General features: G+C 35.1%; 1 protein-coding gene across 1 annotated transcript in view; it reads left to right on the forward strand.

Moving 5' to 3' along the window:
- Positions 1 to 27,571, forward strand: part of IPO8 (importin 8) — a 73,254-nt gene that overhangs the window by 11,777 nt on the left and 33,906 nt on the right. The window contains exons 4-17 of the mRNA XM_019961392.2: positions 707 to 865; positions 1,845 to 2,001; positions 6,756 to 6,845; positions 8,507 to 8,601; positions 9,039 to 9,123; positions 13,434 to 13,568; positions 14,431 to 14,530; positions 19,257 to 19,333; positions 19,621 to 19,737; positions 20,171 to 20,260; positions 21,671 to 21,836; positions 22,872 to 23,032; positions 23,483 to 23,608; positions 25,845 to 25,911. Coding sequence (XP_019816951.1) covers positions 707 to 865; positions 1,845 to 2,001; positions 6,756 to 6,845; positions 8,507 to 8,601; positions 9,039 to 9,123; positions 13,434 to 13,568; positions 14,431 to 14,530; positions 19,257 to 19,333; positions 19,621 to 19,737; positions 20,171 to 20,260; positions 21,671 to 21,836; positions 22,872 to 23,032; positions 23,483 to 23,608; positions 25,845 to 25,911 — 1,625 coding nt within the window. The remainder of the gene's footprint in view (positions 1 to 706; positions 866 to 1,844; positions 2,002 to 6,755; positions 6,846 to 8,506; positions 8,602 to 9,038; positions 9,124 to 13,433; positions 13,569 to 14,430; positions 14,531 to 19,256; positions 19,334 to 19,620; positions 19,738 to 20,170; positions 20,261 to 21,670; positions 21,837 to 22,871; positions 23,033 to 23,482; positions 23,609 to 25,844; positions 25,912 to 27,571) is intronic.

Genomic DNA, 27,571 nt, shown 5'->3' on the forward strand with positions numbered 1-27,571 from the left:
GAAGATACTTCTTTTTTTTTTTTTTTCTGTTTAGTGTCTTGCCTGTTTCTTTTTTCTATGTTTCTTTGGAAATAGCTCTTAACATTCCCCTCCAGGAATTTCCGGCTAGTACTTGGTACTTTGTATAAAATTTAGGATCTAAGGAAGCTTTGATAGGTGCAAAATACTGCATGGCTAGAATTGCTGATGACTCTGATTCCAGACTTTGGCTCACGGAGATGCTTCCCACTGTTACTAGGCTTCCGTTTTACTTACTGTGACCATTTTTAGGTTAAGTTTGTCTAGTTGAAATAATAAAATACTTTTTTGTTTTGTTTCCCTGTAGGATATGATAACCAAAATACAAAATATGACAAGGTGGGAAATTTTATAAGAGCTGGGGTTGATTCATTGTCTTTTTTTTTTGTAGAATTTTTTATGAATTTATTAAATTTTTTTTTTTTTACAAAGCTTATCTTTAGGATAAGACCATTTGAAAGATCTGATACATTTTAGGCAATCACTCATTCTGTTTATTTTCAGTAAGTTTGAGTTACTAAGGAGGTGTTTTTTTAATAGGACCACTCTTTTTCTTATCACCCAAGATAAATAACTATATAATGTAGATAAATAGGAATCAAAGTGCTTTTGTGTACAGTACTAGAGGTCTTTGAAGCCTGATATTTATAACTACTTAGATTGTGGACTTTTTTCCCCCACCTTATAGAGTCCAGTTAACAATGTGTCTCCGTGCCATCATTAAATACGATTTCCCTGGTCACTGGCCAGCGGTAGTCGACAAGATAGACTATTACTTGCAATCACAGAGCAGTGGAAGCTGGCTTGGCAGTTTGTTATGTCTATATCAACTGGTGAAGACATATGAGTAAGTTGATTTCTATTGGCTGAAGATACCAGCCTTGTGTTACTTAGAAAGAATTACATTGCATAGAGGGGCCTGCTGTGGGTGTTGTGCAGAATCAGGTTAGTTTGGGAAATGTTGGATTAAACACAAATGTGGTAATTTACTACAGTTTTTCAAAGAATCTTTAATCTGCTAATGTGTTAATCTTTCAGGCAGTGCTTCTCAAACTAATTTGTTAGTTTCAGAGGACCATTTATTTAACAGCTTTCCTTGGAAATTTTGATGGAGAGGTACCTTAACATTTGTCTTCAAGTGAGCACATTATTAAGTAAACCAAACATTTACCTTTTTGGATGCAAGGTAGAAAATGTTCAAGTTTCTTTGCTAATGAGTGTCGTTTCTATAAGAATTGCTTGGAAAGTGTGGGACTAGTGTCACGTTTAATAGCATTGCTTTCTAGTTTCGAATTGCTGCTCCTGCATACAAAGTTCTGTAGTCCTCCTTTTAAAATGATTTTTAGAGGATATTTTAGACTTACACCTATTAAAGTGATCTAAGAGCACATAAATTTGTAAACCATTTTAACTTCTCAATATACGGTATAGACAACTGTGTTTTCCACCACATTATTTGTTGTATAATAGGAATATCTATTTAAGCTGGCATATCAGCCTGTATTTTGTGGCAAGAATTGTGGTATGATGAAAATTAATCTAAGTATTAGAAAAATTGATTTAGGAAAGTTGCAAAGCTGTTTTTGATTATTTTGAATTAGTCCAACTCTTGAAAGATTTTAGGTATTCTGCCTGAAACAGGGATGTGCTCTTTTAAAGTTTCTCTCAGGTTTATTCTAACAATCCAAAGTGAAATGTAATACAGTGTTTGGAAAGTTACCATTTTAGTTTTATATAGTTTAGAAATACTGTTTTTCATTCATTGTTTATAGCTCTTTTGTGGGGGGAGAAATTATTGTTCTCTTGTTTTGTCTTTGCTCATGTAGATATAAGAAAGCAGAGGAAAGAGAACCTCTTATAGCAGCAATGCAAATATTTCTGCCTCGTATTCAGCAACAAATCATGCAGCTTCTTCCTGATTCCTCACATTATTCTGTATTAATACAGAAACAGATTCTGAAAATCTTTTATGCACTTGTGCAGGTAAGTTTCTATAGCAGAAGACAAATTTGATGCCATGTATTTCTGCCTGGCACATCGAAAGTGCTCAGTAAGTGCCAGTTATTGTTTATTGTTGAAAATTACATATTATATATTCTCACATGTATTTCTTAAAAAATAAATCCTTATGAGAGAACAGACTTAGAGAGGTCAACTTAATTGTCCAAGGTTATCTGAGTGGCAGAGCTGAGATTCAGTGGCCATATGTCTTTCACCCCAGTGTCTGAAGTCTGAGTATGGAAGAAACAAGGCAGTTAACTGTCCTAAAACCTGATGATTTGACTAATCTGTCCATAGCGTTCTGCCTGTAGATTAGTTATCATTATAGGAGAAGAGAAAGGAAAAGAAGAGAGTTCTTTTTTTATTGAGAAATCATATTGATGGTAGTTTGTTTACATTTGACCCAATTTAAAGCTAACAAATGAGATTGAGTGACTCGTTTACCTTCATTTAAAAATTTTCTTTTTCTTAATTGAAAGCTATAATGAACATTAATATGGAATGTTTTAAATATAAACATATTTAAAATTTAATCCTCGAAAGGCTTGGGTAAGATAGTTAGATCTGGGTGGAGAAAGAATAATTGCTGTTAGTTTAAACTATTTGAGTGATGAATGGATTAAAGCTTTATTTCATGCTTTCTTGTTAACTTAGTCATGGCAAGAGGATAGTTTCATCAAGCTAGAGAGTCAGGATAGTTTGATTTTGTTCTTGGCTTCTATCTGACTGAAGTACTTTTATATTGTTCTAGAATATTTCACTTCAATAAGGATTTATATTTTTAGCCTCACCTTTTAAACTTTTAATAGAGACAGTCCAGGGAGGATATTTGTGTTTTTTTCAGCTTTGCCTTTTTTGAGGGAGTGGGAAGGGGAAAGGAGGCACCTCTGAGAAAAGAGAAGAAACTAGAATACTAAGAATACTAAGAATACACCTTTTTTTCTTTTTTTTAAAAGTAATAAACTAGGAAGATGTATGATGCTTTTGTTTTTGTTTTTCTGTTCAGAAATCTTTCTCAGGAGCATCACTTTGGGGCAAACATTTTTTATTCAGTGAGATGTCTTGCTATTAGACATAGTAATATCCCATTTATTCAGAGCCAGACTTTCCTTTCCCACTGGGAGAAGCATAGCCAGGAACTGTAAGTAAGACAGAGGATGATGAAATAGTTTTCTTAAAGTCTCTACTTCTACTTAGTTTGCTAAGAGAGCAAAAATCTAATTTTTTTTTTCTTAACATGTATGTGCTAAAAACCTAAGAAATCTGGGGAAAAAAAACCCTCATCATTTTAAACCATTTCAGTAATTTATTATGTGCTGATATAGTAATACACTTCAGTGAGGAATCCTGGAAGCAAAAATTTAGAAGGCTTCAAGTGGCATAGTTCCAGTGTTTATGTAAGTAAAGAGTGATTGTCTATAAAGGAAAAGGCAGAAAAATTTATGTTATAAAAAGTATGATATAATGAAATTGATTTTGTGTAAGCATTTATTAAATATTTATTGTGTACAGGGCTCTTGAATATTTTATACATATTTCAGAACTCATTTGTCCAGAAGTGAACTCATTATTATCTTTCCCCTAACCCTGAGCCTGCTGCTCCTCTTTGCTCCATCTTAAAACCAACTGACTGCCCACTGCATTTAGAATAAAGTGTTAATTTCTTCACATGTCCTATAAAACCTTTCATCTCTCGCCTCATCTTATACTATATTTAGCTTTAGCTTTGTTCTTTACACTCCAGCCATATGGAAATTCTTTTAGCTTCATGAGCAGGTCACGTCCTCTTGTCACTGCTGAGCCTTTAAGGCACCGTGCGGCCTGAGAACCCTCCTTCCCCTTTCTGCCCTGGTCCATTTGTGCTCCTTCTCCATGTCTCGGCTTGCGTATCACTTCTTCCACAGAAGTTGTCTCTTCTATTAGCAGGCTGCGTTTACATGGTCCTCATGGGTGCTTTTACCAACATTGTAATGCTTTTATCTGTCCTGTTTATCACACCATATTGTAATTCTTATTTAAATGTTTCTCCCCCCTCAATTAGAATGTAAGCTTTACTTATTATATCCTTAGCATGTAGCAGGTTTTGGAATGCATGGATGCAGAGGTGCTAAGCCTCATCTCCTGTAGCTCAGGGTGTAGTAGGGAGGGGAGTTGTACACTGTAACATAGTGTAGTGGACTGTGACATCATGCCACAGTGTAGACAAAATTAATTGAAAAAAGTGTTTCTTGAAGGAAAGATTTTCATTAAAGTCATTAAATTGGGTTTGCATCACAAAAAGATAATTATGGGAGGAGAAATTAAGGAAACATCCCTATTTACAACTGCATCAGAAATAATAAAATGCTTTGGAATAAAGTTATCCAAGGATGTAAAAGGCCTATATTCTGAAAGCTATAAACATTGATGAATGAGTTTGAAAACAGTACAAAGAAATGGAAAGATATTTTGTGTTCTTGGATTGGAATAATTAATACTGTTAAAATGTCCATACTATCCAAACAGTCTATAGATTTACTGAAATCTGTATCAAAATATTGATGACATTTTTCACAGAATTGCCAAAGCAACCTTGAGAAAAAAGAACAAACTTGGAGATATCACGCTCCCTGACTTCAGACTACACTACAAATACACAATAATCAAAACAGTATCATACTGGCACAAAAACAAGCTTATAGATCAATGGAACAGAACAGAGAACTCAGAAGTAAACCCATGCACATACAGTCAGTTAATCCACAAAAAAGGAAGCAAGAATATATAGTGGAGAAAAGACAGTCCCTTCAGTAAGTGGTGCTGGGAAAACTGGACAGTCATATGTAAATGAATGAGGACATTTCCTCATATCATATACAAAAATGAAGTCAAAATGGGTTAAAAACCTAAATGTAAGACCTGGAAACCATAAAACTAGAAGAAAAAACAGGTAGCACATTTTGACATAAATCATAGCAATATTTTTTTTGGATTTGTTTCCTAAGACAAGGAAATAAAAACAAAAACAAATTGGACCTAATTAAGCTTAAAAGCTTTTGCACAGCAGAGGAAACCATTGACAAAACAAAAAGACAGACTACTAAATGGGAGAAGATATTTGCAAATGATATTAGCAATAAGGGGTTAATATCCAAAATATATAAACAGCTCATATAGCTCAATAACAAACAACGAAAACCCAATTAAAAATGAACAACAACAACGAAAACCCAATTAAAAAATGGGCAGAAGACTTGAATAGACACTTATCCAAACAAGAAATATAGAGAGCCAACAAGCACTTGAAAAGATGCTCAACATTGCTAATCACCAGAGAAATGTAAATCAAAGCCATAATGAGATACCACTTCATTTCAGAATACCTATCATGAAAAAATCTTCAAATAACAAATGTTGACAAGGATGTGGAGAAAGGGGAATCTTCATACACTTTTAGTGGGAATGTAAATTGGTACAGCCATTATGAAAAACTATATGGCATTTCCTCAAAGAACAAAAAATAGGACTGCCATATGATCAGCAATTCTACTGCTAGGTATATATCTGGAAAAAATGAAAACACTAATTCAAAAGATATATACACCCCAGTGTTGGTAACAGTATTATTCACAATAGCCATATTATGGAAGCAACTTAAGTGTCCATCAATAAATTAATGAATGAAGATGTTGTATGTTTATGTACATGCATGTACATACAATGGAATATTACTCAGCCATAAAAAAGAATGAAATTCTGCCATTTGCAGCAATGTGGATGGACCTAGAGTGTTTTACACTTAGAGAAATGTCAGGCAAAGAAGGCAAATACTGTTATCACTTATATGTGGAATCGAAAAAATAAACAAGTGTTTGTAACAAAACAGAAACAGATACATAGATTCAGAGAATAAACTAGTGATTAACAGGAGAGGGAAGTGGGGAGGGTCAAGATGCATATGGGATTAAGAGATATTAACTACTGTGTATAAAATAAATGAGTAACAAGGATGTATTGTACAGTGAAATATAGCCATTATTTTGTAATAACTTTAAATGGAATATGTCTATTAAATTGTGAAGTTACTTGTATACCTGAAAATAATATAATATTTTAAATGAACTACATTTCAAAAATAAAAAGATAATGATAAAAGGTAATGGAAGTATTGACTAATGTTGCTGTAAAAGTAATTTAACAATATATATGTGTATCAAATGATCATGTTGTATACCTTAAACTTACATAGTGTTATATATCAATTCTATCTCAATAAAACTGGAAAGGTGAAGTTTGACACCCAAAGTGGTAAATGGTAAAAAATCACTTATCTAGAGTCTCATGCTGATTAAATGACCTCTTTCTGTATTATTTTTATTATTTTTTACTTAAAAATGTACCAGGGACTTCGTTGGAGGTCCAGTGGTTAACACTCCATGCTCCCAATGCAGGGGGCATGGGTTTGACCCGTAGCTGGGGAACTAAAAGCCTGGATGATGCACAGCATGGCTGAAAATAAAGGAGGAGCTCAGAGAAATAATTTATAGCATGTATATTTTCTAGATTTTAAAAATTTAACTTACACACATATGCTTATAGAGCTGTTTTAAGTTAAATTTTAGGTTGAATCATCTGAAATTACTATTTTCATGGTCAAATGTTAGCCATTTCATGTATTTCAACCTTTCTATATAGATAAGTTGCAGATTTTTTAGAGGGGAGGAATTATTGTCTGATATTGTTTCCTTTGTTTTCAGTATGCATTGCCTCTTCAACTGGTGAATAACCAAACCATGACAGCGTGGATGGAGATCTTCCGAACTATTATTGACAGGACTGTTCCTCCTGTAAGAAAGGGCTGCTGTTTCTAAGAATTGGAAAAAGTTGGATTTGGGTTATTTGTGGTAGACTGATTATTATCCCAGCCAGCTATTTGAGGAAAAAAAAATTACTGTAATAAAAACAATTTATGATACATACTCAGCTATAGAAAATTCGGATAAACAAAATTAATAAAATAACTGTTTAATCCTCTAAAAATAGCCATTTTTAAAACTTGATAATCATTCTCTTTTTTTCTCTGCATTCATATACAACATATTTTTTCCTACAGAAAATACTATAAAATCTTTATAGGAAGAAGTGATTGAAAAGGCTATACTGACAAAATCTTATTAAAAAGTGATTAAAAAGGGTATACAGAGAAAGAAGCATTAATGAAATCCGTCAGGAAGAACAATTATATTTTATTATATTTGTAAGAATGATATATATAGATAGTTGTGTGCATGCGTGTGTGCTCAGTCATGTCTGACTCTTGTGACCCATGGACTGTAGTCCACCAGGCTTCTCTGTCCATGGGATTTCCCAGGCAAGAATACTGGAGTGGGTACTGTTTTGATATTAATTTTCACTTAAAATTTCTTAGAAATATTTTATACGATTTTGAATTTTTTTGTATGGTACATTTTTGCTTAATGCTTCATTTGCTAGATATTTAGCTTGTTATAGGTTTAACTATAAGGATGTAGTTACATTTCTATGCACATACATGCTTATTTTGTTTTGATAACCTCCTTGCTGTTTTAAGGCCTTGACAGATCTTTAGCTAATTAGTAAATTAATTAATAGAAGTAGAGTTGATTCACAATCTTATATTAGTTTCAGGTGTTTGGCATAGTGATTCAGTATTTTTATAGATTATATTCTATTAAAAGTTAGTAGAAAGTAATGGCTATAATTTTCTACTTTGACAGATCTTGAAAACAGCTTTCCAGAAACAGTGTTTGGCTTATACTTTAATAAGCAGTGACTGATACTGTTTTGTTAAATTCTGTGTTTGCCAGTTTGATAGGTGAAAGATGGTGTCTCATTTTTATCTGCAATAGATGTGATACTATATTTCATCTATCAAAATAACTCGAATAACTAATCAGGTTAACTAACTTAAAATATATTAAAATTTAAAAATTATATATAAAATTATATTAAATATATTAAAATATAAAATTATAAAAATTATAAAATATTTAAAATTTTGAGTTTGTCTCCTGATGTTGTCTCCAGATGTCTCAATATTCCTTCCTTTGTCTATATCTTGTGACAAATTATGTTGAGGTTTAGTTTATACACATGAATGCACAGAAATTAATGAACAGTTCAGTGAATTTTGACAGACTGACACTTGTGTTACTGTCTCCCAGATCAATATACAGAACTTTTTGGTATCCCAGAGAGTTTCCTTGAGGGATATGGTGCTTTGTATTTTGTTTTCTACTTATTTGGGCCTTTTAAAGACAGGAGATAAATGTGAACAGTAGCACTAGTTAGTTGAAGTTTTGCTTGTTTAATTCCTACCTAGCAATCTGTAAAGTAAGAACTTGGATTTGTATGGCAATCTGAATTCATATTTAATATTGCTTAATTCATATCAACATTTATTCTGCCTTTGTTAGTCACACAAACCCTTTCACTGTAGGAATTTTATCTGGGTGTTTTGTCCTCCTAGGAGACTCTGCAGATTGATGAGGATGATAGACCAGAACTAGTCTGGTGGAAATGCAAGAAGTGGGCACTACACATTGTAGCTCGTCTCTTTGAACGGTAATTCTGGTTATTAGATTCACCATCTGTGGTTAGTATCTCAGTATTGGATATAGTAAAATTGAATAGGTCCCCTTGATGCTGTATGGTATTTGATCATTTTTCTTTAGAGGGCAAAAAGTTATCCTGTGCTTGTTTTAAAGCAGGTTTCACTGTGATCCTTGGCTTTGAGATCATAATGAGGTGAACAGTCTTCGCTGGGTCTTTCTAGTCTCTGTAAAAAAGGATGGAGAGATGATATTTCTGTCTGAAATTTTAAGTATGGCCTGCAGTCTAAGTGCTGCTTGTCATAATATCATTTTGGGGCTTGTGAATAAAAGGGAAAGTGTTAGTTTTCTGCCCCAATAGAATGTATCTATCAAAACGTATTTAAACTAATGAGCATGTTTTGTTTACAAAATTCTCAATATTTAAACATTTTCTCTTTGTGTTTTAAGATATGGAAGCCCAGGAAATGTCACAAAAGAATACTTTGAATTTTCTGAATTCTTTTTGAAAACTTATGCAGTGGGAATTCAACAGGTAATAAACTTAACATTTAAAAAATAAAAGGATGGTTACTACTGAAAGTAGTTAAAGTCACTTCTATCATTTAAAAGTAGATTATAAAATATTAATTAATACATTACCTATTTTTAAGGATGAAATGGCAGATCTGGGAATCTAATGCAATGCAGTCAGTTGTAGAAGCAAATGTACTAGGGTACCTACTGCAAGAATTCCCCTCCCAAGCAAACAAGTATGTTGACTGATACTTGTACAGCAGTCACCAGTATTAGATCATGTTCTTCAGTTAACTTTCTGACCTCATATCAGTTTCTTACCTGCTATTTCTTGAAGCCTGCACATCTTTGTTTTAAGTTTTTATATCGAAAGATTTAGGTAATAGGAATTGATCTATTTCAAGAGGAGTTGAACTCAAAAGTTGACATTCAGCTGAGAGCTTACACATTTTTGTGGAAGTTTGGGAACTGTTCTATACAGTGAAAATTAGGAACTCTTAAGAAATACTCCAAGTTGATTTTAATGTTTACAAACTCTTTGTGACCCCACGGTCTGGAGCATGCCAGGCCTCCCTGTCTATCACTAACTCCTGGAGCTTGTTCAAACTCCATGTCCATTGAGTCAGTGATGCCATCCAACCATCTCATCCTCTATCATCCCCTTCTCCTCCCGCCTTCAATCTTTCCTAGCATCAGGGTCTTTTCCGTTGAGTCAGTTCTTCGCATCAGGTGGCCAAAGTATTGGAGTTTCAGCTTCAACCTCAGTCCTTCCAATGAATATTCAGGACTGATTTCCTCTAGGATTGACTGGTTTGATCTCCTTGCTGTCCAAGGGACTCTCTAGAGTCTTCTCTGACAACACAGTTTAAAAGCATAAGTTCTTCAGTGCTCAGCTTTCTTTATGGTCCAACTCTCACATCCTTATATGACTACTGGAAAAGCCATAGCTTTGACTAGATGGGACCTTTGTTGGCAAAGCAATGTCTCTGCTTTTCAATATGATGTCTAGGTTTGTCATAGCTTTTCTTCCAAGGAGTGTGCATGCGTGCTAAGTTGCTTCAGTCATGTCTGACTCTTTGTGACCCTGTGGGCCATAACCCACCAGGCTTCTCTGTCCAAGGGATTCTCCAGGCAAGAAAACTGGAGTGAGTTGCCATGCCCTGCTCCAGGTGATCTTCCCAATCCAGGGATTGAACCCACATCTTTTATGTCTCCTGCATTGGCAAGCGGGTTCTTCACCACTTGAGCCACCTGGGAAGTCCTTCCAAGGAGCAAGTGTCTTTTAATTTCACATCTGCAGTCACCATCTGCAGTGATTTTGGAGCCCAAGAAAATACAGTCTGTCACTATTTTCATTGTTTCCCCATCTGTGTCATGAAGTGATGGGACTGGATATCATGATCTTAGTTTTTTGAATTTTGAGTTTTAAGCCAGATTTTTCACTCTCCTCCTTCACCCTCCTCAAGAGGCTCTTTAGTTCCTCTTTGTTTTCTGCCCTTAAGGGCAGTTTGTATTCCATTAGACAGTTTGTATGTCAAATCCTAAAAGATAATGCTGTTAAAGTGCTGCACTCAATATGTCAGCAAATTTGGAAAACACAGCACTGGCCATAGGACAGGAACAGGTCAGTTTTCATTCCAATCCCAAAGTAAGGCAGTACCAAAGAGTATTCAAACTACTGGACAACTGCACTCATTTTGCATGTTAGCAAAGTAGTGCTCAAAATTCTCCAAGTGAGGCTTCAGTAGTACGTGAACCGAGAACTTACAGATGTTCAAACTGGATTTAGAAAAGACAGAGGAACCAGAGAGCAAATTGCCAACATCCATTGGATCATCTTAAAAGCAAGAGAGTTCCAGAAAAACATCTACTTCTGCTTTATTGACTACGCCAAAGTCTTTGACTGTGTGGATCACAACAAACTGGAAAACTCTTCAAGAGATCGGAATACCAGACCACCTTACCTGCCCCCTGAGAAACCTGTGTGCAGGTAAAGAAGCAACAGTTAGAACCGGACATGGAACAATGGACTGGTTCCCAGTTGGGAAAGGAGTACGTCAAGGCTATATATTGTCAACCGCTTATTTAACTTATACGTAGAGTACATCATGTGAAATGCCGGGCAGGATGAAACACAAACTGGAAACAAGATTGCTGGGAGAAATATCAGTAACCTCAGATATACAGATGACACCCTTATGGCAGAAAGTTAAGAAGAACTAAAGAGCCTCTTGATGAAAGTGAAGGAGAGAGTGAAAAAGCTGGTTTAAAACTCAATGATCAAAAAATGAAGATCATGGCATCCTGTCCCATCACTTCATGGCAAATAGAGTGGGGAAAAATGAAACAGCACCAGACTTTATTTTCTTGGGCTCCAAAATCACTGCAGATGGTGACTGCAACCATGAAATTAAAAGACACTTGCTCCTTGGAAGGAAAGCTGTGATGAACCTAGACAGCATATCAAAAAGCAGAGACATTACTTGGCCAATAATGGTCCATCTACTTAAAGCTATGGTTTTTCCAGTAGTCACGTAAGGATGTGAGAGTTGGACCATAAGAAAGCTGGGCACTGAAGAATTGATGCTTTTGAACTGTGGTGTTGGAGAAGACTCTTGAGAGTCCCTTGGACTGCAAGGAGATCCAACCAGTCAATCCTAAAGGAAATCAGTCCTGAATATTCATTGGAAGGACTGATGCTGAAGCTGAAACCCCAATACTTTGGCCACCTGATGGGAAGAACTGACTTCTTCGAAAAGATCCTGGTGCTGAGAAAGATTAAAGGTAGGAGAAGAAGGGCGACGACAGAGGATGAGATGGTTGGATGGCATCACCAACTCGATGGACATGAGTTTGAGCATGCTCAGGGAGTTAATGATGGACAGGGAAGCCTGGTGTGCTGGAGTCCATGGGGTCGCAAGGAGTCAGACATGACTGAGTGACTGAACTGAACTGAAATATATACTTCGTTGTGGATACCAGGATAATCAAGGAGCTGGTCAGCTCTTTCTCTGCTCTTTCCACTGCTATTAAAGCCCCAGTAAGCATCCTAAAATTGAATCCTTCTTATAGTGTGTTCATTAGAGGTTTTCAGCGTCACATAAACATGTGTAAATACACACACATTTAAATTCCATGCTGTTGCATCCATGCTGTGGAAGCCCTTCACAAAATGGCGCTCATGACTGAACAGCTAAACTGAACTGCATCCACGCCATAAACTGAACCTTGGTTATTTAAGATATATATTCCTCATATTTTTTAATGTTTTTTTTAAAATCAAAAGCTGTTCCTTCGTTAGTGTTGTGTCTCATCTGCTACCTGCACTTCACGTGAACCACAGCTGTATTAGGGAGAACTGTGTTCAATAGCATCCCTTTTTAGTCTGAATTCCAGAAAGAGTTTCTTGGTGATAGGATTTCTGACAAATTTTATAAACCTGAATTTTATGTGACTTGAACTGAATTCATGTTCTGAATTTATAAATTTTGTATGTGTTTTAAAAGGACACTTTTAAATTTATGCAGCAGTTCAGAGATAAGCTTGTTGTAGTGAAGGACTCTGGAGATCAGGAACCGGAATACTTCGGCTATGTGGTAGTGCAGCCTCCGACATGGGTCATTGCAGTGGCTTTGGGCATGGTTCCTTCCTTAGAAACAGTCTTTAAAAAAAAAAAAATTAATAACTCAATTTTGTGTTATTTCTACAAAGACTTTCCATGGTCTGAGATTATAAAATAAAAAATTTCCACACTCTTTTAGTTATTCTATGGTTTCATTTTTTTGTAGCTGTTGAAATATTTTGCCCATCTGGAATTTATTTTGGTGTGAAGTTTAGTTAGGCAGCTACGTTAATTTTTTAGGAGCTACCTAGTCAACTATCCCAGTACTGTTTTCTTTTGAATGACCTTGTTTCTCTTCCAGTTGAAATGCACCTTTATCAAATATTAAAAATCTGTTTATGGTGTCTCTCACTATATGGATATAGTGTTTTCAGTGTTCATTTAGCCAAGTCTATTATTTTACAGTAGTTTTAATTTATTTGAAGAGCTAGTATGTGGAATAGAATATAGACTTATTTTGAATACTTTCACAGGTTAGAAGTAGGGTAAATGGCAGAAAATCACAGTGAGATACCTTTCAGTTCAGTATAACAAGGACATATCTAAGCTCATGTGCTTTCTCACAAAATATTTATTTCTCTAAAAATCTGTTATTTTTTTTTGTCTCTGTAACCTCTGACTTGATTTTATGTCATGCCTAAAATGCCCCTCCTGTTAACTTTAAAATTGTTTGTTTTCCTATGTTTTCTCTTCCTGTTTTCCTATAGGTACTACTAAAAATTTTAGACCAGTATAGGCAGAAAGAGTATGTAGCTCCCCGTGTTCTTCAGCAGGCTTTCAACTATCTCAACCAAGGAATTGTTCATTCTGTGACCTGGAAGCAGATGAAGCCGCACATACAGGTTAGTGGCAGTGAGCAGCTCTCCGAAATTATCCTCTGGTTAAAAATTTTCTAGACAAGGTCAGTGTTAACTAATCCAATATTTTATATTTAACATATTTTTGTTTTCATTAATAATTTCAGAAGAGTATCTTATGTTTCATATAAAGAGTTTAGAAGTTTAAATATTTGAGAAGAATGAGGCCTTCAAGTTAAATGAGTTGATCTTGGTTGGAATCTCATTTAGTCTCTGTTTTTCCTCTGATACGTCAGATAGTAGTTTTCTACCTTCCTTACCTGCAAGTTGCTAGGATCAAATGAGGTATTTTGTATAATAGCGTTTTGAAAACAGTCACCAGGCCTGTAGTTAAGGTAGTGTTCTTTTGTAGGAAATGCAGCCTGATACATGACCGTTTTCTTTTGTAGGTTTTTATTTCTTTTTTTAGGTTGTTAAATTCTACAGCAAAAGCTAAAGTTTTCTGTTTGTATCAATTTTACTTAAAGGTAGAATTCAGCATTGTTAAGCATTGATTAATTCAGCATTGATAAGGAACAAATCAATGAAAAGTTATAGACCATTGATAAAGTAATATTTACATATAGATAACTGGATAATTTGAAGAATTTAGGAACTAAATTTTTTCCTCTCAAAGAATGCATTCTTTAATTCTGTAATCTCTAAGACGGTAGCTGAAAAGTAAAGCAAATTCTTTTATCTTTGGAGTCTAGGATAGATTTTGTTTAGTGTTATTACAGATCTTAAAGATCTGTTAGAAACATTAATATGACAGTTTGGAAAACTGACTTCCTAAAGCCTTTCATTATTGATATTCCCCAAATATGAATACTCTATATCCATTTATTGGTTTGTTTTTTTCTCTTAGAATATCTCTGAAGATGTGATTTTTTCTGTGATGTGCTATAAAGATGAGGATGAAGAACTGTGGCAGGAAGATCCATATGAGTATATAAGGATGAAATTCGGTAATTGAGATGATTTTATTCTTCATCAGTACCTGGTTATATGAAGTAATATAACTAAATTTATACTTTTAAGTAGATTTATTACTTTGTGAAATTCCCAGAGTTCTGCTTTGCATGATAAACTCCAAAACTCATGAAAGTTTGATGTTCTGTTGAGCCAGTGGTCTTGAGATGAGAAGCTACTTTATTTATCTAACCCTCTCAAGGATGCTGAAGCATTATCATCTCTATACAACTCTTTCTATTGTGATGCTGATCTGCAGAGTCCATTCCTTTCTATGCCTTTTGGGCTACACATTTGGGTTTGTTCTTGGTCTGGGAGATCACTTGCGTATCTGCGTATTTTAGGAATGCTCCAATATAGTTTGTGTCCTTATCCTAGGGACTGAATATTCCTCAGGGGAATGAAATACTTATGTTGACACCAGTGTGTGGCCCTGTTCTCTGTGGATTCTTTTAGCCTTGCATCTTCCTGGAAGCTGCCGGACTCTGTAGGTTGCCCAAATTCATTCCCCTTTATTCCCAGTATGAATTAATCACTTCATGCATACTCAGGCAGTTAGTATAGGAAGGTGTTACTTGTGTACTGCTGTTTCTCCCACAGTGAAGAAGCTATCTGGGGGCAGGGACTGTCTTCAGTTCAGTCCAGTTCAGCTGCTTACTCATGTCCGACTCTCTGTGACCCCATGAATTGCAGCACACCAGGCCTCCCTGTCCATCACTGACTCCCAGAGTTTACCCAAACTCATGTCCATCGAGTTGGTGATGCCGTCCAACCATCTTGTCTTCTGTCATCCCCTTCTCATCCTGCGTTCAATCTTTCTTAGAATCAAGGTCTTTTCCAGAGTTAGTTCTTTGCATCAGGTGGCCAAAATATTGCAATTTCAGCTTCAGTATCACTCCTTCCAATGAATACTCAGGACTGACTTCCTCTAGGATTGACTGGTTTGATCTCCTTGCAGTCCAAGGGACTCTCAAGAGTCTTCTCCAACACCACAGTTCAAAAGCATCAGTTCTTCAGTGCCCAGCTTTCTTATGGTCCAACTCTCACATCCTTACATGACTACTGGAAAAACCATGGCTTTGACTATATGGACCATTGTTGGCCAAGTAATGTCTCTGCTTTTTGATCTGCTGTCTAGGTTCGTCATAACATTTCTTCCAAGGAGCAAGCACCTTTTAATTTCATGGCTGCAGTCACTATTTGCAGTGATCTTGGAGCCCAAGAAAATAAAGTCTGGTGCTGTTTCCGTTGTTTCCCCACTCTATTTGCCATGAAGTGATGGGGCTGGATGCCATGATCTTATTTTCTGAATGCTGAGTTTTAAGCCAGCTTTTTCACTCTTTTCCTTCACTTTCATCAAGAGGCTCTAGTTTTTCTTTCCTTTCTGCCATAAGGGTGGTGTCATCTGTGTATTGGAGGTTATTGATATTTCTCCTGGCAGTCTTGATTCCAGCTTGTGCTTCATCCAGCCTGGCATTTCGCATGATGTACTCTGAATATAAGTTAAATAACCAGGCTGACAATATATAGTCTTGATGTACTCCCTTCCCAATTTGGAACCAGTCTGTTGCTTCATGTCTGGTTCTAACTGTTGGCTTCTACCTGCATACGTATTTCTCAGGAGGCAGGTAAGGTGGTCTGGTATTCCCATCTCTTGAGGAATTTTCCAGTTTGTTGTGATCTACACAGGCAAAGGTTTTGGTATAATCAATAAAGCAGAAGTAGATGTTTTTCCAGAACTCTCTTGCTTTTAAGATGATCCAATGGATGTTGGCAATTTGATCTCTGGTTCCTCTGCCTTTTCTAAAACCAGCTTGAACATCTGGAAGTTCTTGGTTCACGTACTGCTGAAGCCTCACTTGGAGAATTTTGAGCATTAGTTTGCTAGCATGTGAATGAGTGCAATTGTGCAGTAGTTTGAACATTCTTTAACATGGCCTTTCTTTGGGATTGAAATGAAAATTGACCTTTTCCAGTCCTGTGGTCACTGCTGAGTTTTCCAGATTTGCTGACATATTGAGTGCAGCACTTTCTTAGCATCATCTTTTAGGATTTGAAACAGCTCAACTGGAATTCCATTACCTCCACTTGCTTTGTAGTGGTGCTTCCTAAGGCCCATTTGATTTCATATTCCAGGATGTCTGGCTTTAGGTGAGTGATCACACCATCATAATGATCTGGGTCATAAAGATCTTTTTTGTATAGTTTTTCTGTGTTTCTTGCCACCTCTTCTTAATACTTTCTGCTTCTGTTAGGTCCTTACCATTTCTGTCCTTTATTGTGCCTGTCTTTGCATGAAATGTTCCCCTGGTATCTCTGTTTTTCTTAAAGAGATCTCTAGTCTTTCCCATTCTATTGTTTTCCTCTATTTCTTTGCATTGATTACTGAGGAAGGCTTTCTTATCTCTCCTTGCTGTTCTTTGAAACTCTGCATTCAAATGGATGTATCTTTCCTTTTCTCCTTTGCCTTTAGCTTTCTTCTTTTCACAGCTATTTGTAAGGCCTCCTCAAACAACTATTTTGTCTTTTGCATTTCTTTTTCTTGAGGATGTTCTTGATCACTGCCTCCTGAAAAATGTCACAAACCTCTGTCTGTAATTCTTCAGGTACTCTGTCTATCAGATCTAATCCCTTGAATCTATTTGTCAGTTCCACTGTATAATCGTAAGGATTTGATTTAGGTCATACCTGAATGGTCTAGTAGTTTTATCTATTTTCTTCAATTTAAATCGGAATTTGGCAATAAGGAGTTCATGATCTGAGCCACAGACAGCTCCCAGTCTTGTTTCTGCTGACTGTATAGAGCTTCTCCATCTTTGGTTGCAAAGAATCAGCCAGTGTGATTTCAGTATTGACCATCTGGTGGTCTGTCTTGCTTTATTTTGCATTCTCCATCCCTTCTAGAGCTCTACACTACTTTGCAAGTTCTTGGCACTAGTCTGCATTCAGTGAAATGTTCAAATAAATAATGTTAAGACTAGCATTACCTAAGGCATGCTGAAGGGGCTGTGACCACAGTGCTTTCCTCTTCTTGGGACATGTGTTTCTGGTTACCTGAATTAAGCCTACTAGAATAGATGCCAGATTATTGGTCCATGTTGTTTTCACAATGCTTATGTTTAGTATTATTTGATTCGGTAAGTGAGGAAGTGCCTCTTTCTCTTGGAGACAAAGTACAGGAAAAGCAAAAGTATGAGAAAAGTATTTACCACTGGTTTATCCTGCCATTCTATCATTTCCTTTTCAAATCATGATACATAATGCAGGATTTATTAATTCCCCTTCCTAATGCTTTAATGGGCTTCCCACGTGGCACTAGTGGTAAAGAACCTACCTGCTAATGCAGGAGACTTAAGAGATGTTGCTTCGATCCCTGTGCCAGCTGATCCTCTGAAGGAGGGCATGGCAGCCCACTCCAGTATTCTTGCCTGGTGAATCCCTTGGACAGAGGAGCCTGGTGGGCTTCAGTCCCTAGCACTGCACAGTCGGACACGACTGAAGTGACTCGGCACGTGCACAGTGCCTTAAATAGCACAGAATTATTTGCCAGTCTTTCTTCTGTCTTATTTAAGGCATTCTTTTTAGTGTTTGGCTTTTCTATACCTGTGAACTTTTATAAGTGCAGTGTATTTGTTTAGCTTTCAGAAAACTACTGTTATTTTACTTACTCCTCATATTAAATAAGAAAGTACCTCAGGTTTTGGAAAATATAATAGTTAAGAGTTCTGTGTGTTACATTTTATTGATTAAAGGAGAATATGGATAACTCAAGACTAGGTTAAGTGTCTTTTTTTCCTTAATAGTTTGCTTCTGTGGACTAGAACGCAGTGGCTAGTGTGTGTATTTTACTTTTAGAAAGCTATTGGGGAAAACAATTACTAGTCTCCTTTTTATATTTTTGTCATGTGCAGTTATTTATATGAACAAAATACTTCTAAGTATATTGACTGATATTAATAATGGTGTGTTTAGATTTGGTAAAAACTGAAGGAGAGGGACTTATCTGCCGGTCCAGTGGCTAAGACTCCATGCTCCTAATGCAGGGTGCCTGGTTTTGATCCCTGGTCAGAAAACTGGATCCTACATGCCATAATTAGAAGATCCCACATGCCCCAACAAAGATCAATAATCCCACAGCCACAACTGAGACCCAGCACAGCCAGAGAAATAAATAAATATTTTTAAAAAAACAGACTGAAGGAGCTCAGGCCTTGATGTTAAGACAGTCTGGCTGTGAATACCGGCCTAGTCGCTTACTGTGTAACTGTGGACAAATCACCTAACCTCTCTGAGATGCGGTGCTTTCAGCTGTACTGACTTGTGTGCGTTTGTATGTAATCAGTTTGTTTCTTTCTCTTACTGTGTAAGCAACATGAGAACCTTTTTTTGATATTTGTATTCCCAGAGCTTAGAACAGAGCCTGGCACACAATAAGCAGTAAATAAATTTTTATTGTTTTCTTATAGAGGTAAAGCATTTTTCCTATCCTCAGTGGAACTGTATTGTTTGTTTTAATATGATTATTTAAAAGGACAACCTATAGAGTTTGATAAATATTGTTGTGTATGAGAGCAGTCGTGATATGTTCTTAGCTTATAACCAGTGTTATATATGGACTGTTTTATTTCTTGGTTTTAGAATAGTGGTCAGTCAGGTTTAAACTATAATAAGTAGTTGTATTTTTGCTAACATGGTTTAAACTTTTAAAATCTAAAATCTTAGATATTTTCGAAGATTATGCTTCTCCTACCACAGCAGCCCAGACTCTCTTATATACCGCTGCAAAGAAAAGAAAAGAGGTATGTAGTTATTCTTTTTAAATACAAAACTGAAAGGTGACCTGTGTTGATTTGACATTCTAATGAATGCCCCTTGTAATTGAAAAATTATGTTAGTAGTTATAATCTGTAACTTTAAAAAATTTTTGTGTCCTCATAAGGGAAAAGGAATATTTTTTCTTAATTGTAGTTGCTTGATAGAACACAATAAAATGTCTTTATTTTTGAAAATTTGTACATCATTTTTAATATGATAGTAAAGCAGTGAAAGCTCATGTAGACTAAAGTGGATTCTTCTATTTCTTTAGGTGTTGCCAAAAATGATGGCATTCTGTTATCAAATCCTAACAGACCCGAACTTTGATCCTAGGAAGAAAGATGGAGCCCTGCATGTGATTGGTTCCCTAGCTGATATTTTACTGAAGGTTAAGCTACTCAAATTTAATTTACTTAATAACACTGTGAAGCATAGGCAAATGAGATAATATGAGAATTATGGATAATTTAAAACTGCTGACTCTGCATAATTGAGTTGACTGTAAATATTTTTCTGTCATTTTTATTTTTTTAATTTAAAATGACTTTTTATTCACTTTTTCAGTATGAAACTGTTGCTATGTAAAAAAGATGATACAAAATAACTTTAGTGTTGTTTCTAGAAAGATCAGTTAATATCAAGTTTCTATCTAAAGACTATTTCTCTCTTGTTTTAAAACGCATTATGTAGGTCAATAATTTTACAAAATTTAAATAAAAGTATATTAAGTGTAAATCATAAGAAACATGCTTTATTAGGAAGTGATTTTTACATATGAAAAAGACATTAATAAGTTAAACTCAATTTCTATTTCCTAACAGAAGAGTTTATTCAAGGACCAAATGGAGTTATTGTTGCAGAATCACGTATTTCCATTACTATTGTCTAACCTGGGATACCTTCGAGCCAGAGTAGGTTTTTCCATGTTTCATTATAGTGTTTCGAAATCTTCATTTGTAAGTTAATTATTGAACTAAATACTTTTGGACAAATTTATCTTTTACCACACTGGGACAAAATGAAGTTAGTGAGAATGTCTTTTAAAATCATAAAAGCTGAATAAAGAGCAAATTAGTAAATAAAGGGATGTATAGATTTTAACTGCAACTGCCCCTCTTGCCTCACTTGCTGCATATGCAGAACATACTGTGAGAGGGGTGATGCTGCAGTGGTGGTACCATGTAAATTCATAGGCCGATTAATTTTTAGTGCCCAAAACAGCATGAAAATTATATTTTGGCTAAACTCTTGATTATGATTTCCAGTATAATAGTTAGATAGACTTTAATAACATGGAGAAAATAATAATCCATGTACATTTATTTGTATTCTAAGTATATATTATTTATAGAAGCAATATATTTTATGGAGAAATTAAAATAGAACTTTTAACAGCCTAGTGCTTATTTTTGTAACTATATCAACACAACAAAATATCTTGCTAAAACCAATATATGTTAATCATGCCTTGTACACACCAAAGCATTTTATAAATAAAAGACAGGGACTTTCCTGGTGGTCCAGTGGTTAAGACTGTGCTCCCAGTGCAGGGGTTCTGGGTTCAATCCCTGATCAGGGAACTGAGACCTGGAGCAATCAAATAAATAAATAAATGAAAATATTTAAAAAGAAATAATAGTCACTAGAGAAATATTTGTGTGAATGTAGGTTAGAAATGTAGAGGGTGCACAAGTATTTTTATAAGTAGGCTACTATTTTTACAGACTATTAATTGTATGTCTCTTGCAAGTCGTTAGTCATTCAAATTAATTACTGTCAATTGTATTTTATGCAATAGATTTAAAAAAATAATATGATTTAGTGGTCTAATAGTTTAAAGTTTGATAATTTATACAAGGTTAAAATTTTTTTTATCTTCTGTGACTGAAAAAGTCAAGTTTCTTAAGCTGATTAGTGTAAAGGAAAATAATATTTTATTCATTTGCTTTGAAGACCAGTAAATGAATGTCAACACTGGCTTGTAGTGCTTTTGCATATAAATAATAAGTTGTGAGTCATAATATTTATTAAAGCATTGACAGGATTTTTTTTTAGAGACACTTAAGTTGGGCTCTGTTTAATCTTTCTTATGAATAACGATATTGCATAAAGGTAATTTAGAAGTAATAAAATTGCCTTTCTTATAAGAAGTATGGAATCGAGAAGTTAGCAACTGAGACTAATATGTTTCCCTCCAAAAAACAAATAAATGAATAGTACATGGTAGGATTAATGATGTTTTACCTAGAAGTTTTTATATTCATTATTACATAAAACCATAATCCTAATAGTTTCCTACTAACTTTTTCCTTATAACATAGTCCTGTTGGGTACTTCATGCATTCAGTTCTTTGAAATTTCATAATGAGCTCAACCTAAGAAATGCAGTTGATCTAGCAAAGAAGAGCCTGATTGAGGATAAGGAGATGCCTGTCAAGGTTGAAGCTGCCCTTGCTCTTCAGTCATTAATTTCTAACCAGACACAAGGTAAAGCCAAAATTATTATTAAATTAACAAAATTTAAAATTTAGAATAAAAATACATTTTTTTAGAGGGTATTTTTAATTAAATAATTATTTTGATGTGGTCTTCTCAAATAGTTTTGTTTACTTCCTTGTCTTAAAGTTCAGAGTTTGGGTTTTTGAGGTTTTGCCCCCTCAGAATTTTATAAGAGTTTATTCTTGCCACTTTTAGAAATGTCTGTTAACCGTGGTTTCCAGAAAAATTTGAGATTAGGAAACAAGTTGATTGTTAAACATTAGGGTAGATGGGGAATCAAGAGACCTAGGAGTCTAGTTTTGACTGAGCTTCTGCCTTGCCGTCTAGACCTGGGCAAGATATATGATCTGTCAAGGCTTAGATTGCCATATATTTAAATTTAGGGGGATTGGACTAGATGGCTTTAAGATTCCTTTCAGCTCTAGGATTCTGTGATTCTCACAGTTCTGAAAGTAGCAAGTTGCATTTCTAGTGAGTGATAACACATATCTCCTTTGTTGAGAAGAAGGCTCTGTTCAAAATTCAAATAAACCTTTAAAAGTAAATTCTGCATTATGAATAACATTAGCCTTTATCCCTATACAACACTGTTCCAATGGAAGGCAATATTAGATAAACACATGTGGGGAGAAGGGTGGTTGGAGATGGGGTGAAAGAGTGAATGAGCATCATCAATGTTGGGCACAGTCTTTATGTAAATGGTTTTTACACTTGTATCATGCTGTCATATTCATGTTTGATAAGTCATGCTGATGACAGAGGACACATGTGATTCAAATTTCTCAAGGGAGCTATTGGCATTTGGGGCAGGAGAGTTCTTTACTGTGCAGGACTGATTGTATGTTGCTCATGGGAAAATGGATACATTGGTGAACATTATTTTGGTACAACTTTATAACTTACTTACCATCAGGCAAATATGTATCTGGAACCTACTACCCTGTGTTATTTACCTTGTGACCAAGTAACTTTCACTTGTGAATCGCTAATATTTTTTACTGAGTTTGTTTTTTATTGCATTAGCCAAGGAATATATGAAGCCACATGTAAGGCCTATTATGCAGGAGCTGTTGCACATTGTTAGAGAGACAGAAAATGATGATGTTACTAATGTTATCCAGAAGATGATATGTGAATACAGCCAAGAGGTTGCCTCAATTGCTGTGGATATGACTCAGCATTTGGTAAGACTGGGCACAGTTTTATGTTAGTTTGGTATAAAGGCTTTGAATGATCTAAGTAAATTAAACTCCAAAATTTGAAGTTTAGTTTGTATGTAACTGAAATGCTAATGTAAAAATATTTGCTCTAATAATTCTGACAGTTAATTTCAATGTATAGTTTTCAGTTTTCCTAGATTTTGGATTTATTTATTTAATGCAACCAGAAGTTAATTATTTGCTGTTTGATTATAATAGCTAATATATATTCCACTTTAGTGACTAGATAAGGGCAAAGTGGCTATATTTAAAAGATGACAGTTTTTATCATCAATATTCACTTGGCAAACTGCATATCTTAAAGTTTGAGCAGTGGTGGCATTTGGAGATGTGACACTGTCCTTTTGCTCACTTCTCATAGAGAAGTGTGCATGTAGCAGTACTAATTGTTGAATGTGTTTGCTATTTTTGTAGGCTGAGATATTTGGCAAAGTTCTTCAAAGTGATGAATATGAAGAAGTTGAAGACAAGACTGTAATGGCTATGGGAATTTTACATACCATTGATACTATCTTGACAGTTGTAGAAGATCACAAAGAGGTAGGATTTCCTTGTGTTTTATGATGTCATTATAGTAACTGAAATTTATATTATTGGTCATGAATTTTAAATTCTTGACCTTTAAATTGCTGTTTATGTTGCTGGATTTTAAAAATTACCCTCAAATCTTAAAGAAAAGTATTAAAATGATTGAAGGGAAATGTTGCATGTGATTTTAAAGTATATAGTATATAGTATATCTCTTTTGCTAAACTTAGTTCATCACATCTGCTATATGCCAGGGTAGGCTTGGGGGAAAACCAAATTTAATAGGACATATAGTATATAGTATATCTCTTTTGCTAAACTTAGTTCATCACATCTGCTATGTGCCAGGGTAGGCTTGGGGGAAAACCAAATTTAATAGGACATAAGCCACACTGTTTGGAATCCACAGTCTGGTCCTCTTGGTAGAGAGAGACTGCCATTCAGTTACAGAGGCAAATTTTAAATAATAGAACAAAATACTGATGTAACAAATACCTGAGAATGCAAGGGAAGAAGAGCTTAAAACATCATCTTCCCTAGGCTGAATTCCAGAACAATATTGGATTAAGAATTTGTGCAGATGTTTGTCAAGCACTCTCATATCCGTTCAGTTCAGTTCAGTTTAGTTGCTCATTCATGTCCAGCTCTTTGCGACCCCATGGACTGTGGCATGCCAGGCTTCCCTGTCCATCACCAACTCCCGGAGCTTGCTCAGACTCATGTCCATCAAGTCGGTGATGCCATCGGCCATCTCATCCTCTGTCGTCCCCTTATCCATTAGCTGACAGAATGTCACCATGTCCCCCGCTGCAGCGCGGGTAATGGTAGTGCCCTTCTGCAGAAGTACAGCACAAGGTTCAGGTAGTATCTCATGTTCACGGAGTTGGGAATTTGTAGATTTAGAGTTGCAGTCAATTGATATATCCTGATAATATATCAATTATTGCCTACCTAAAACCTGCTGCTCTCCTCCCCAAGTATTATATATTATATAGCCTTTACTTAAATTAGATTTGTGTTCATTACTTCTGCCAGCACAGTTGACTTGTTTGGCAATGTTGGCAGCTCTCGTTTTATACAGTGGGACTTAGGAAGCAGGTGCTGGTTCTTTAAATAGCATTGTTAAACCCTGTGGCTGTTGACTTATCCTGTGTTTATCGCATACTTTGGTAAGCAATGGATGCTTACCAGGTTCTTAAAAATGGTTCAATTTTCTTCTCCTGGGCAGGCCTTTCTTTGCCTAAAAGACTTAATGTGAATTTTTGTTTTTATATTCATTATTGTATTGTTGTGTCCTTGTTGAAAGTATATGGGCCTCTCTGTAATGGTGAGATTTTCAAGTTAAATTGCATGTATACTTAAGGATTATTCTTTCCCCGTATATGTAGAACTTGTATTTTAAATTTGAAGAGAGCTTAGAAATCGTCTTGTCAAGTTTTCCCAAATATGTTTGTCTGGAGGATGGGCAGTAGTAGGATAAACATCAGGATTAGTTTGGGAAAAAAAAAAAAAAAAAAAACCCACCGTTTTATCTTTCTGTTTTAATTTTTTAATTCTTGATATTACTTTTATTTTGAATTTCAAATAAAGTTAAAGGAGCATGTGACCTTATTGTGATTATCAAAGGAGGAATGGGTTAAAGTTGAGATACACTAATCAAATCTAGCTTCCCTAACCTATAGATGAAAAATCTTAAAGCCTTTAGCTAGATGGCTTTGCCAAGGTCATAGGTAACTAGAGGCAAAACAAGGACTGGAATCTTGGTCTCCTGACTGCCAGTCTTATGATTTTGAACTTTGACTTACTAAAAGCAAGCTTTGAAAGCAAGATTTCCTTAAAAGAAATATTTACATGTGTATAAATACTTAATGTATGAAGAGTAAAATTAGAAATCGGAAAAAGATGGCTAGTATTTTTATGGCTTAAGTCTTCACATTGAAGCCCTAGATATATTATGAATTAAAATATTGGTATAAAATATGAGATAAGGAATTAATTTAACTTGTAATTTTATTATGATTTTAACTCACAGTTCCATCATTAGCCCACTTTTCAGAATTTCCTGGTTATTCTTTGGTGTTTAATTTTTCACATGGAGTTTAGAATTAACTTCTTAATTTCTCTTCTCAAAAAGCTACTATTGGAAAAAAAAACCCTATTGGTATTTTTATTGGGGTAATATTAAATTTATAGATTAAATTAAGGGTTATGATGAATTTTAAACTAAATGTTTAAAATTTGTCTTTAGGTTACTCAGCAGTTAGAGAATATCTGTCTACGGATCATTGATCTTGTTTTACAGAAACATGTAATTGGTAAGTTCAAAGATAGAATAAAAAGGTAAATTGAGACTATTTTAAAATTTGATGAAAAATGCATTTTAGCCCTTCAAATTCAACAAAATGGACAGTTTTGAGAAAGAGAAGCTTGCCTTCTGTTCAATTTTTAGATATACTTTCTAATATTAGATTTCTAGATTTTCATTTAGAGGTAAGCTTAACATACCCAATTAAGAATTTTTGTTGTTGGAGTTTTTAAAGAACAGAGATTTTAAATTTTTTTTAGAAAGAAAGAACTAAGATGAGGTTCAGGTGAGGTTACTTTAGGATTGAAAAATGTGAGATGATAGGCATATATTCTATCAGAAGTGTGCATTAATTGTTATTCTGTTTATGTTATGGTACCTGAATTCTGAGTAGAGTCAGTAGTTAATACTGGACGTTATAGATTGATTGGGATTTGTAGAAGAGGCAACTTTTCATAGTATCCAAGCATTTTGAAGATACCAGCCACAAGTCTTGTGGGTAGGAGAGAAATGTAGCCTGTATAGTGTAAGAGATAGAAAGATGGAACAAAAGCAGGTTATCACATTAGAGCAGCCATCTCCAAACTTTTATCATTCACACCATTAGTAAAAAATTGAGCATGTACTTCTAATGTATGTGAATAATACTTGAATATATATTTATATGCAATATACATGTTACTGTGATACATTTACATACATAAAGAGAAATGTAAAATGTGAAGTTAAATATAAATGAATATATTTATCTCTACTAAGTGTTCTAATACATTCTTCTCCCATTTTAGAGCGTTATCCTCTACTTTGCTAAAGTAGTCCTTACTTTTGAAATCATCACTATAAAGCAGTAGTTCTCTAACTTTGATGTGGATAAGAATCACTGAGGATCTAGTTAAAATGAGGCTTCTTGGACCATAAATTCAGAGATTCTGATACATCAGAAAGAATGTATTCACTTATGTCCTTTTTGTGAAGAGATGCAACTGAAAATTCTCCATTAAAAATTTTTTTTTAAGGACTTCAAACATGTGGATATTGTATTGACTTACAATATTGTATTAGTTTCAGGTTTACAACATAGTAACTGGATATTTTTATAGAATATTCTATATACAAAGTTATAAAATACTGACTATATCCCCTTTGCTGTGCATTACATAGCAGTCTGACCATGTTTATGTCCACAGTCCAGTTTTTTTCCACTGTTCCACTTTTGCCTCCTTCTTTTGCCTGTTTTTATTGCTAATTTACTCTTGAACTTCATGTTATTAAAAGCTAGGCTTAGCCATTACTGATTTAACTCCTCTATCTTATGTAGTAAGTCAAAGTTAGTACAACCATCCTACCCTAATAGTCCATTGTCTTGGCTGAGACCAAATGAAAAAGCTTCTGGTTAATTTAAACATAAATGGAATTGATGGAAGGATATTTGTAGCTCACCAAAGCAGTGGGAAGGCTGGAGTTGGCCAGAGTCAGCCAGGATTCTGCCATAAAAATGGTCTGCTTAGAAGGCCTGTGCTGCCTTGCTCAACACTGGGTCCTACACTGCTGCCCACCATAGTCCAGACTCCCAACACAGACCGAGAGCCTCCTGATTCTTCCCACCCTCCACAAAAAAACTGGAACAGCTTTGTGCCTTTTAGTTTCTCCCTCAGATTCATAGTCCTCAT

Source organism: Bos indicus, chromosome 5 (genome assembly GCF_029378745.1).
Source record: "Bos indicus isolate NIAB-ARS_2022 breed Sahiwal x Tharparkar chromosome 5, NIAB-ARS_B.indTharparkar_mat_pri_1.0, whole genome shotgun sequence".
Classification (NCBI taxonomy): Eukaryota; Metazoa; Chordata; class Mammalia; order Artiodactyla; family Bovidae; genus Bos; species Bos indicus.